Here is a 13,789-nt window from a genome sequence, read left to right as displayed (position 1 = left end):
GCATATCTTTGATCCTGCAGGATGCAGAGGCAGGAAGAGCTCTGTGAGTTCAAGGCCTATATAGTGACCTCCAGGACAGCCAGGAAGACATAGAACCTGCCTCAAAAACAAAATATAAAACATACAAACAAAAAGGCCATGACAAACCTTTTCTTCATAGCTTGGGGGACAGCTAGAAGACTAGCATGTCAAATTAATACGGCTTTTTATAATTAGATCTAGATTTAATGAATGTCCAAAATAAATTTGTACAAATATAAATGAAAAGGGGGTAGAAAGATGACTCAGTGGTTAAGAGTGCTTGTTGCAGTAAAGATGCATGGACTAAAGAGTATACTGTGTGACTCACTGTGTCACACTACAGTTTCCATGATGAGACTGTTCTTTCTTTTTTCCTTTTCTCTTAAATCTTACTTTATTTTTTGGGGGGGTGGTTTGCAAGGGCAGAGGGCAGATACAAAGGGATGGGAAGATGAATGGGATCAAGATGCATGATATAAAACCCACAAAAAATGAACGAAAAGTTAAAAAAGTGCTTGTTGCTCTTCCAGAGGACCTGAATTATGTTCCTAGTATCCATGTTGGGCAGCTTACTTCAGATGCATGGGTTGTAGTGTTCTTTTCTGGCCTTTGGGTACCTGTACTTACATGGCACACACAGAGAAACATAAGTATCAATAAAAATGGGTCTTAAAAAACAGTATGAAGGATGCTGGTAATCCCTTTCTTTTCCTTTTTAATTTTTTGACACCTTAAAAAAAAGAAGTACATTTTCCTTCACTTGGCAGGAACAGTATCTGTAAGTTTTATATACATTAATTTCAATTTAATTGAAAATTTCTGTGTCAGCATAAAGCTTAATGCTTGTGGATATAAAAACATTGTATGATAGAGATAGGTACTAGGCATGGTAGTACACACCTTGAATACCAGCATACAAGAAGGAGAGGCAGGTGGATCTCTGTGAGTTTGAGGCCAGCCTGGTCTACGTAGCAAATTCTCTGGACATCCCGGGGAGAGAGGGCAGGGAGAAGAGTGGGGAGGCAGGAATGCAGGTATTTTTAGTGTATGTAGTTGTAAGATGAATAGGTGTTTTGGGAGTATAGAAAACGATACTTGGTCTAGAATCTGGTTTCAGTTAGTGATTTCTGTAAGAGATGATGCCTAAATATCTCATAAAAATAGAAGCTGGTTAAGTTTTCAGAAATGAGAAAGCCTAGCTTTTGTGTGTGTATGTATAATGTTTGTGTGTGTAGGTGGTTGCATGTGGTGTGTGAGTCTTCAATGAGTGATGTCTTCCCCAGTGCTTTTCATGTTACTTTTGAGACATTGTTTTTCATTGAACTTGGAGCTTACTGATTCAGCTAGACTAGCTGGTTAGCCAGACCCAGTGATCCTCTTGTCTCCATCTCCCCAGCACTTGGATTTTTACCTGAATACTGGGAATCTGAGTTCAGTTCCTCATGTTTGTGTGGCAAGCTGAGCCATCTCCCTACTCCCAACACATTAAAAAAAAGGTAGTGTTTTGGGGTTTTCCAGTAGTAGGGACTTAAGAACGATAGTTCTTACTGCTTTTTTCTGGGTTTTTTTTGTGACATTATTGAAGATTTTGTTTATATACAGTAAAATTCATCTCCCCACCCTTTTGTTTTTGAGATGATGTCTTACTATGTACTATGTTCAAGGCCTGGCTAGCCTTGAACTTGATAGGTAGATCATGTTGGCCTTGCACTCAGAGTGCCGCTGCCTCCCAAGTGCTGGGAATAAAGGCCTGTGTTTTAATTAACTAATTAATTGATCAATTTTCTAGTGCTGGGAATTGGACCCAGGGGCTTGGATTTGCTAGGTACCTGCCCTACCACTGGGCTTATATCCAGTTTGTTTGATGTACTTCTTGGTTTCTTAGTTGAGAAAATACCTCCATCAGATTGCCTGTGGGAAAATCTCTGGGGCATTTTCTTCATTAGTGATTCATGTGGGAGGGCTGGGTTCACTGTGGACAGTGCCACTTCTAAGCAGGTGGTCCTGGGTTATATAAGAAAGCAGGCTCAGCAGAATGGGAGGAGCAAACTAGTAATCAGTGTTGGGATTACAAGTGTGTACCACTACCAAGGCAGTGAGCATGTTTTTCTTCTGGTCCTCCTGCCTCTTCTTTATTTAAAATGTTTTATTTATGGTCCTCCTGTTTTAGTTGAGTTGAATTGAATACGGTGGTTTTTCTCCCATAGCATTTATTGGGATTTTAGATATTGGTTGCCCAGAGTGGCTACTGTTGTCCAGTTTTATAGTACTTTTCTTTAAGAGCAGGGTAGCATGTATGAGTTTGAAAAGAAAATTATTTCAGTGGGCATGCATGCATATCTATAATCCTAGCTCTTTGGAAGCTGAGTTAGAAAGGTTTCGATTTCAAGGCACACGTGGACTACATAGTAGGTTCCAGGACACACATATACACAGACAGACAGACAGACAGACACACACACACACCCCTGGACTACAAGCTTCCAGGACACACCACACAAACACAGTAGGTTCCAGGTCTCTCTCTCTCTCTCTCTCTCTCTCTCTCTCTCTCTCTCTCTCTCTCTCTCTCTTACACACACACACACACACACACACACACACACACACACACACACACACACACACACACACACACGGCAGGCCGTACTTTGTCCTCAGCCAGGCTGAAAGGCAAGTCTGCTTGCAGTACAGACCTGTGCTGCTGCACCAGCAGTCAGTCCACTCGATGCCAGCATGGCTTGTTTGTAGAATTCCTAATTCATTTCTGGCTCCACTTCTTCAAAATACGCAGGAAATGCTCTGCCAGCTCATAGGCCCAGTTTTTCTTGTGGCAAATGCTGGTTTTAAGTTTTATGATTCAAGAACTGCTGTGAAGAAATGTAGTCCTTCCTTTGCTTGAGACTTGAGGCCTCCTGTCTTCTTCCCTTTCCCTTGTTATCCAGATGTCTGTCCTTTTGGCACATTTTCTGCTTACAGGTTGTATATCTTCTGGTTTTGTGGTAGATCAGAATAACATCTTTTCTTTTTTAAAGACAGAATCTCACCATGTAGCCCAGGTTGGCTGTAAACTTGAAGTACTTCTGCCTCTGCCTCCTGAGAGCTGGGATGATAGGTATTAAACCACATGCCTTGCTTTACGTTTGTTATTTTTTGTTGTTGTTTTTATTTTCTATTGCTTTTGAGTGGTTTCTGAGAAGGAAAGAATTTGGACTTCTTTTCCTGGCATTTAAGACTATAGCAGTTTAAAATATACATTTTTTCTTAGCATTTTCTATATTCAACTAGTCAAAATGTTGAAACTAGATAAACCATAATGTAAATGTGGAATATATTTTTACTTATTTAATAAATAAATTTATAGTATTTGCCAAGTCCTTGTGGAGAAGCTGTTTGTTCCAAGTACTTTAAAAACATGTACTAATTACTTTTTATAATTCTATGAGGTAAGCTCTCTCTTTCACACTAGTACACATTTGTGCTGTCTTCCCACACCATGGAGTCTCTTTATATAACTTAGACTGACCTGGAAATCACTTTGTTGTGCAGGTTAGCTTTAAACTCAAGATATTTCTATAGCTTCCTCAGTGCTAGGATTGTAGATATGATTGTAGACAGAAAGATTCTGGCTTTATTGTCTTCTCATTTTATTGGTAAGGAACTGAAGTATAGTCAGGAAAACTAAGGGAATCTAGTTCTTTAGAAACAAGAGTCGTTCCTATTTGTCACTGTATGACTGTAGCATTTGTGGGCCTTCTGTTAGTGAATCCTTTCAAAGCAGGGTTCATGTCTCAGTCTTTATGCTGGCATACCTTATTTTATTGTGCTTCAGAGTACTGTGGATTGTTTTTGTTGTTGTTTTATTTGTTTTTTAAAAATTGAAACTTTAAGAATGGATGTGGTAGTGCATGTCTATAGTCCAGATACTTAGGGAAAGTCTGAGCCTACTTTGGGAAAGCCTTAGCAATATAGTAAGAATTCATCCCACAAAATAAAATGAGATACACTGAAAGTAAAATAAATAAAATAGTAAATTAAATTTAGTTAAAGGTTTGTGATCACCTGCTTTAAATAAATCACTTGGTACCATTTTTCCAGAGGCTTGTTACTTTGTGTCTTACTTTTTTTAGTTTGTTTTGTTTTTCGAGACAGGGTTTCTTTGTGTAACAGCTCTGGCTATCCTGGAACTCTCTTGCCTAGGAACTCACAGAGTTCCTCTCACTCCTGAGTGCTTGGATTAAAGGCATGTGCCACCACTGCCTGGCTCAAAGTCACATTCTGATAATTCTTGAAATATTGACAACTTGAAATATTGACAACTTTTCCATTATTATTTATATATTGCTCTGTAGTCATTGATCCTTCATGTTATTAGTATATTTGTTTTGAGGTATCATACACTGTACCGACATCAAAAGGAGAATTTAGTAACTGTTACATGTGTTCTGACTGATCAGCTGATGCCAGACTTTCTCATTCTCTGCCTTCTTATTCCTCAACTGTATTGAAATCAGCCAGTTGAAAGGGAGGATTGCATGTGTTTCACTTCAGGACAAAAGCTAAGAATGATTAAGGTTAGTGGGGAAGGCATCTTGAAAGATAGGCCTTTGTGCCAAATAGTTAACCAAGTTGTGACTACAAAGGAAAAGTTGGTAAAGGAAGTTTAAAATTGCTACTCCAGGGGACACAAATGATAGGAGAAAGGGAAAGCACAGAAGCCTTTTTGCTGCTATGGAGAAAGTTTCCGTTGTTTGCTTAGATCAAATCAACCTCTGCATTGCCTTTGTCCGAAGCCTTACCCAGAGCACACTCTGCTCCCTTCAAGTATATGAACACTGGGAGAGGTGAAAAAGCTACAGAAGGAACATTTGAAGCCAGCTAGTTAGTTCATGATGTTTAAGAAAAAAAGCCATCTTTATGTTAGTAGAAGAAAGTGTCCAAGGAAGCAGCAAGTCCTTGTGGAGAAGCTACAGTGTGTTATTCAGAAGGTAGAGAGATAAGACCACTGAAGAGGTAGGCACCCTGAATGAGGGGTTTTTGAGGCAAACGAAAAGCCTTATATTGGAGGAAGCCTAAATCTAGTTCCTCCATAGCTAAAGAGGTCAGGCTGACTTGTTTAGGGGCCATTGCAGATGGTGACTTCAAGTTGAAATGAATAATCATTTATCATCTAAAAGTCCTGGGGCCTTTAAGGATTACATTATATCTGTTCTGCTTTTTGTAGAGAGCTGTAAGTGGAGCAACAAAAAGCATTTGAGGTTTTTGTTTGTGTTTGGTTTTTATGAGACAGGGTTTCTCTGTGTAGTTTTGGTTAATGTCCTGGATCTTGCTCTGTAGAGCAGGCTGGCCTCGAACTCACAGAGATCCGCCTGGTTCTGCCTCCTGAGTACTGGGATTAAAGGCATGCACCACCACTGTTCGGCCTCATTTGAGTTTTTTATACTTACTGTTGGGACTTATTGTTAAAAAAAAAAAAGGATTTCTTTGACAGTATTACTGCTTAGACCCATGTATGGTGGTGCATATCTGTATTTATAGCACTGAACAGGTAGAGGCAGGAAGAGGGGGAGTGTGAGGTCATTCTGGCTACTTGACAAGACCTCATCTAAACAAACAGAAAAAAAAAAACCCCAAAAACCTGTTGTCTCTATCCAAAATGCACATATACATGCATACAGATGGATGAATAAGTAGGTAGGATTGCTCTGCTTGTTCACAGCATTCCTGGTCATCAAGAACTCTGAGAGTTTAAATGATGCTAACATAGTATTCACTCGGCAACTTATGCATTAGAAAGTAATTTTTATTTCCAGGGCTTCTGATTTAAGAAATTCTTTTTGTAAGGCCATATCTGCTGTGGTTATTCCTCTGATGAATTTGAAAAAAATAAAATGAATACTTTCTGTGAAAGACTCAGTATTTTAGGCCGTAATATTTTTTCTAGTGACTAGAGATAACATTGATGAAACAAATTAATTTTTTTGGTTTTGGATTTTTGATACAGGGTTTCTCCGTATATCAGCCCTGGCTGTCCTAGAACTCACTGTGGACCAGGCTGACCTTGAACTCACAGAGAGTGAGTGTAGGAATTAAAGGCATATGCCACCTCTGATGGCTAATTTTTTGTTTTTTAAAGAAATTTCCAGTCAGAAACCATAACTCTGATCATATTTTCTCATGTGCTAAGCAAAGTTTCTACCTCTGAGCTGCATGCATAGCCCATAAGATCCTCTATTCTAGATTCCATAAGAACATTTATATGGAGATGCAGAGGTTAAGAGCACCTATTGGTCATTTAGAGTAGTGGTTCTTAACCTGTGGGTTTATGAGCCCTTTGGGGTTACAGGGTCACCTAAGACCATCAGAAAACAGATATTTACAGTATGATTCATAACAGTAGCAAAATTAGAATTATGAAGTAGCAACAGAAATAATTTTATGATTCGGATCACCACAACATGAGGAACTGTATTAAAGGGCCACAGCATTAGAAAGGTTTCTCATTCACTGTTTTAGGATCCCAGTTAATTCCCAGCACCCACATCAGGTGCCTCCAGCTTCATGGGGATTCTTGTCTCAGGGCGTGTGCGCACGCACGCACGCACACGCACACACACACACACACACACACACACACACACTAAGAAATAAATAAAAAAGAACATTTGTAGCTAGGTGTGGTGGCACATAGTTAATCCCAGCACTCAGGAAGTTGAGTTAAGGAGATGGGGAGTTTGAGGCCAGCATGGACTACCTAGAGTAGTTCTTGTATTTTACTATTAAATTAAAAAATATACTATGAATACAAAATATTATACTTGTTATTGAGATCATTCTGATAGTTCCTCAAAAGTTAAAGCGAAATTATCATATGATTTAGCTTTTCTACATTTACACATACACACACACACACACACACACACACACACACACAAGATCATTTAAAATATATATCTCAGGCCAACAAGATGACTCAGTGGGTAAATCCTGATGACCTAAGTTCAATCATCAGAATCTCTATAAAGGTAGAAGGAGGAACCAGTGTAACAAAGTTGTCCTCCAACCTCCACACTGTGCTATAAGCATGCACTATTGTATGTGTGTGTGATGTACATGTGTACAGATAGAAACTTAGGTGCTTATGACAGCATTATTTTTAATAGCTAAGACGTAGAAATGACTCATGTCTATCACTAGATCCAAGGATAAACAAAATGTGGTGTAACCATATAGTGGGATATTCAGCAGTTAAAAGAAATGTTTTGAATGTAAATGTAATGTAAGTGTAAAATGAATATAAATGTAAATGAAGTGTTAAATTTAAATTTAAGTTAAATAAAGTTAAATTTAAGCTAAATGGGGTTGGGAGGATGGCTCAGTAGAGTACTCATAAGCATGAGGACCTGAGTTCCATCTTCAGAACACATGTAAAAATGCCAGGTGTAGGCTGGGTGGTGGTGGCGGCGGCGGCGGCGGCGGCGGCGGCGGCGCACGCCTATAATCCAGCACTCGGGAGGCAGAGCCAGGCAGATCTCTGTGAGTTCAAGGACAGCCTGGGTTACCAAGTGAGTTCCAGGAAAGGCGCAAAGCTACACAGAGAAACCCTGTCTCGAAAAACAAAACATAACAAAACAAAACAAAAAAAATGCCAGGTGTAAGTGGTGCATGTATGTAATTCCAGCACAGTAGAGACAAGATAGGAGTAGTTGGCACTGTAGGCAAACACCATTGTGCCCAGCTGTAAGTGTTAGCATGTGAGCATGTGAGCCATAGAGTCTGAAATAATCCATGTATAGGAAGTATATTCTTACATCATAGCTTCCAGTAGCCTTATTCTTGTTACTGTAACTCCTGTGAAAAGAGACTGTGCTGGTGTGGTTTCTTTGTCTTAGCTCATTCCCCTCCCCCACCCCCACATATCTTACAAGGCAGTATTTAAAGCTGTGTTGATTAATTTACATGAGGTTTTAAAGTTCTACTTTTGGTGATTGATTTTTGTTTGTATTTCTAGGACTTTCAGTCAGAAGAAGGCTGCTATTGAAAGAGAGTACGCACAGGTGAGTGTGGGCTGCAGTCCCTGTTCTTCGGACACCTCTGCTTGACTTAAGATCAGATATCCTGTCAAGGAGAACCTTGGACTCCTTCTGCTGCCTGCCCACTTGTGACTGTCTTCCTTTGGTGCCCTTAAATTTTTTTCTTTTTCTTTTTTTCCTTTTTCTTTTTGTTAGAGTTTCTCTGTGTAGCCCTGGCTGTTTTGGAACTCTCTAGACCAGGCTGGCCTTGAACTCAGAGATCCACATGCCTTTGCCTCCCCAAGTGCTGGATTAAAGGTGTGCACCACTACCACCTGGCTGTTCCTTTCTGATTTTTTTTAAAAAAAGACAAGCTCTCACCATGTCATTCTGGCTGGCCCTAAACTGTCTATGTAGAACAGGCTGGCTTCAAACTCACAGAGATCTGCTACCTCTGCCTCTTGAATTCTAGGATTAAAGCCATGTGCCACCAAGCCCTGCCAAAATTTATTTTACGTTGTTTTATTTTATTTTTGAGACAAAGTCTCATTGTGTAGTTCTGCCTAATTCCCTTTTTGGATCCATTTAAATCTTAAAGTAAGGCTTCTTTATAAGAAGATCATAGGTGAGGTTTCTCACTTGAACCTTGGCTGGCAGAGATAGTCTAGCTAGACAGCTTGCTCCAGGGGATCCTCTGTCTTTACCTCAGAGTGCTGGGATTACAGGAGGCCACATGCTGGCCTCATATTGACAGGGTGCTTGGGATCTGAACTCCACTATTTAGCATTATGTCGCACTAATGCTATATAAGTGATGCTGAGCCTAATAAGATTTTGTGATTTGTTTGGTGGCTGTGGTAAGTTAGAAAAATATCATAGATATGGGTCAGTTTCATGGTTGAATCTCCAGTATTGATAATAGTTTCTTACAATTTCCAAAAATTATTTCGTCTACTTTTTTTTTGCTACTCTTCTGAAAATATGAAAGTTTGTTACACTGAAATATTTGGCAAAGCTTAGAGAAAAATCAAATAGAGTTTAATTTTATTTTGGGTGTACCAGTGTTTTGCTTTCCTGTGTTTCTTGTGTACTGTGTCTGTACCTGGTGCCCATGGAAGCAAGAGGGCATCAGATCCCCTAGGACTGGAGTTATAGACAGTTATGAACCTCCATGTGGGTGCTGGAAATCAAACCTGGATTCTCTGCAAGAGTATCTACTACTCTTAGCCACTGAGCCATCTCTCCAGCTCCTATATATAAATATTTTAAAATCAGTTGGAAATTTCAGCATTTGCCATTATTGTGGGACTTTATTGTATTATTATATTATTGTATTACCTCTGTCATTGCACTATCTACGGTCTTTTTGGGAGATCCAGAATTTCAGATGTTACTCATTGTTGGTGTATCATCTGTTATCTAAATAGGAAGACTGGGTTGAGAAGATGGTGCAGGGAGTAAGTTGCTTATATAATTGTGATGACCTGAGCTGATCCTCGGAACCTACAAACAAGCCAGATGAGGTAGCATGTGTCTGTACTCTCCAGTGCTCCTACAGAGGGATGGGAGGCGGAGAAGAGAGTTCCCAGAAGCATACATGTGCACAGATAAGAGACCCATGTCTCGAACACGGTGGAATTTGAGGACTGACAGTGGAGGCTGTCCTCTGACCTCCATAGGCACTCACACTCACATACCTACTTCTTACACACAAAAGATAAGTAAGTAGATAAGTAAGTAAGCAAGATTGTTTTTTATTGCTAAAAGAAATGGGGGCTGGGGATGGAGCTCAGAGTACTTGTTCATCATGTGCAAGACTTTGAGTTTGATCTCCAGCACTGAAGGAGAAAGAAAAGAAGGAAAGAGAAAGGAAAAAAAGAATTCTAATTTAGATGCTTGAACTTTTTATTTTCTTTATTACTTTACCTGTTTTTTTAATTTATTTAAAATTTTTATTTTAGCATACAAAGTAAAGGGTTTCATCTTCATACATATTTGTCATTTGTTTCCCTTCCCAATTTATCAATTTTAATTCACATATATGTGTATGTGTATTGCATGTATATATGTATGTATGTATGTGTGTGTGTATGTATGTATGTATGTATGTATGTATGTATATGAATGAGACAGAGTCTCCCAGTTTATTTCTGGTCGGCCTGAACTTTGACATGTAGAGTAGACTGGCTTCTAATTTAGAGATCCTCCTGCCTTTGCCTCCCAAGTTGCTGGGATTAAAGGCAGGTGCCACCACGCCTGGCCCATTTCATTGTTTTTGATATTATTCTGTTTTGTTGTATATATGTTGTGGTGCTGGGGATTGAACTGGGGGCCAAATACATGCTAGACAAATGTTCCATCACTTTGCTACATTCTCAGCCTAATGATATACTATTTAAAAATTACATGTTTATTTTAAATCTGTTTTCATATATTGAGAAAGTATTTACCAAATACTCTTCTAGATACTAGGGATATAGCAGTGCTCACCAAAGAGTGGAGTGGGCATAGTCCTTACACTTACGTTCTTTCTATGGATGTATGTAGTCTTCCAGGCCACTATACTAAATTTTTACTGTTCAGTGCCACTGACATGGCATTATGGTTAAATGGTCATTCTTAAATGACTCTTAGGCAGCTATTACTAGTAATACTGGTTATCTCTTTATAGAAGATTGAATAGCCAAAAAGATTTGAGCATTTAAGAGATTCAGAGAACATATAGAAGTCATTTTAATGCAAAAGTATTTTAAAAAGCCAGGTTTTGTCCTGTGGGGGAGAAGAGGCAAGGTCTTTGGACTTCACTGCTCTTTGGTCAATCTTTTTTTATTTTATTTATTATTTATTATTATTATTATTTTGGTTTTTTGAGACAGGGTTTCTCTATGTAGCTTTGGTGCCTATCCTGGATCTCACTCTGTAGACCAGGTTGGCCTCGAACTCACAGAGATTCGCCTGCCTCTGCTATTGAATTATTCCACCCCCCCTCAGACAGGGTTTCTCTGTGTAGCTTTGGTACATGTCCTGGATCTCGCTCTGTAGACCAGGCTGGCCTCAAACTCACAGAGATCTGCCTGGCTCTGCCTCCCAAGTACTGGGATTAAAGGTGTGCGCCACCACCACCCGGCACTCTTTGGTCAATCTTTTATGAAGCTTATTTTATTTTTGCCTTAAACTTCAAATGAAATGCAAATTGCCAGTCTATTAAGAAACAGCAGCAACAGCCAGGTATGGCTCCTGCTTCTGATTTCAATACTTTGGAGGCTTTCGTTGAATTTCAAGAGAGCTTGTGCTACAGAGTGAGTCTTTCCAACATCTGTGTGTGTGTGTGTGTGTGTGTGTGTGTGTGTGTGTGTGTGTGTGTGTGTGTGAGAGAGAGAGAGAGAGAGAGAGAGAGAGAGAGAGAGAGAGAGAGAGAGAGAGAGAGAGAGAGAAGTCATTTGAACTTGAGACAGATCATTTGAAAAATGTTCCCTCAAATACATGTAATACATGTAACATAGCTTTAGGGGAATGTTAGGAGGAAAAGAAAGAAAAGAGAAATGTTGCTGATTCTCATTAGACTTGGTGGAATTTGAGTGGTGAACCCTTTCAGGTTGCGTGGCAGTTTCAGTTTTCTACAGGAATATTATTGTTTTAATTTTTAACTGTGGTTTGTGAAGTTCACTTTGTAATTCTCCAGAAATAACAGATGACTTGAATGTCTGTTTATACAAACATAACAAATGGATCTCTGAAAATAGAGTAGCCCCAAAAGATCATCAACTAGCACTAAATCTTAGGGTAAAATCAAGCCTGGCTTGAAGATAGCTAGCCACTAAAGTGTTTGTAAACTCATTTTCAGTACTCAAACTGAAATCTCCGCAGGCAAGTTCTGTGTATTAATGTACTTCCTGTAGTCTTTGGCAGAATGTTGTTAGTGAAGGAAGGATACAAAAGGTTACTGTGGTTGGAGAGAAAGAACAGGAAAAGATTGTGGACTTTTAAGGGCGGCTCCTTACTGAAGGACAAACACAGAATAAACATACTCATGCTGGCAATTACCCTGTAATATCACTCTGTAACACCTAAAACTTTGTTATTTAAAAAATTTTTTTTAAAGAAATAAATTTACAAACAGTACAGCATGGTACGCATGATTGCATAATTGTGATAGGAATTCTCTTTGGTGAATTCCATGTGTATAGAGGCTTAAAGTGTAGCCAAGTCACTTTAATGCACTTAACTTTTCTGTGCTATTAGAGAAACACATGTACTGTATACTTGAAGCTTTTTTCTTCTTCTGTGCTTATTCTGTAAATAGGGAGACAGGGTCACTACTAAGAAAGCTCATCAGAACAAAATTGAGGGGATTACTATTTATATCGATGCTTTTAAAAAATGACTTCATTGTAGTATCTTATTTTCTTTGGCTTACAGAGGTGTTAGAAATACAATGGGAAGAAACAGGCTAATATTTGTCTCACTATATATTTTTTTTTTATTTTTTTATTTTTTTTCACTATATATTTTTATATAGTTTAATTTTTAAAGTTGTAAAGCAATGTTAGAAGAAAATTGTTGATGTGAGTAAATTTTGTCTTCCTGGGCACATAGATTTGCTAGACTTTCATCTTTCCATGGCTGTTCTGTAGTACATCTTTTAAAGAAGTGAGTAAAAATAGCTGCTTAGCTGGGTGTGGTGGCAGTGGCACATGTCTTTAATCCCAGTACTTCTGAGTCAGAGACTGGTGGAACTCTGAGTTTGAGGCCAGCCTGCTCTACAGAGCAAGTTCCAGGACATCCAGGGCTACATGGAGAAACCCTGTCTCAAACAACAAAACAAAAAAAATTGCTTATTCTGCTTTTTTTCTTTTTCTCTCCAGATCCTGTTTCTATTAATGATTATTGGTTAGGCCAGCATAGAATAGTGGAGAGAGGGAAGAATTTAGGCTAGAGCTGTGGTTTTGAAACTCTTGTAGATAAGCATGCCTGTTTTTCTTTCCTCCTTCCCTACCCCCCTGTGCCCCCCCCCTTTTCTCTGTGTAGCCCTGGCTGTCTGGGAACTCATGGTCCTCCTGTCTTAATGGGGAGGGATAATTATCCCAGTTAGGATTAACAAGTGTGTGTCACTATGTCTCATTGCTTATTTTACTTTTTATGCTTTTAATTTCTTGCTCCTTTTTCTACCCAGAAAATTTTAGCTGTTTGTTTATAATTGTCATAAAGGTGAACTGTTGAAACATAGTCACTGAAACATTTTAACTTGCATTAGTGCTTTACATCTTGCATTTATATTGAAAAATCATACACAAATAAAAATGGAAAAAACTGCTAATACCTGATTTCTGCTCCCTATTTTCCATTCACAGTCATATGCTTGATCCCGTGGGGGAAAAATAATTAACATGTAGAATTACTGAAAACAGAAAGAAGAGGGAGAAAAATTTTTTTCAAGAATGAAATGTTTCCTCTCACAATGGGACTCTAATGTAAGTTTTATGTATATGGAGACTACTACCTGGATATCTTTTGGTTTAATAGGTTAGTACCTTCAAAAAGGCCAGCCAGATATATCTCACTTGCCTCCTTACAAAGCACTAATAGTTACACTCTGGAGCACAGGTCTGTTTTGAAGTCCTGAGCAATTTCTCACACCAGACACTGGGAAGGGAGTCTGCAAATCACAAGTTCTGTAGACTTCCAATAGCATCTGATTTCAGGGAGTGCCACTGTACCATGCCTTTAATGATGAGATTTCTTCACCCCTATAGTAGA

General features: G+C 38.9%; 1 protein-coding gene across 1 annotated transcript in view; it reads left to right on the top strand.

The window, feature by feature from the left end:
• Fchsd2 (FCH and double SH3 domains 2) overlaps nucleotides 1-13,789 on the top strand; it is a 218,493-nt gene that overhangs the window by 25,791 nt on the left and 178,913 nt on the right. Inside the window, 1 exon segment of the mRNA XM_028856701.2 lies at nucleotides 8,033-8,078. Within this exon segment, the coding sequence (XP_028712534.1) occupies nucleotides 8,033-8,078 (46 nt within the window).

Source organism: Peromyscus leucopus, chromosome 1 (genome assembly GCF_004664715.2).
Source record: "Peromyscus leucopus breed LL Stock chromosome 1, UCI_PerLeu_2.1, whole genome shotgun sequence".
NCBI classification, from domain to species: Eukaryota; Metazoa; Chordata; class Mammalia; order Rodentia; family Cricetidae; genus Peromyscus; species Peromyscus leucopus.
This window is presented reverse-complemented; position numbering and strand designations above follow the sequence as displayed.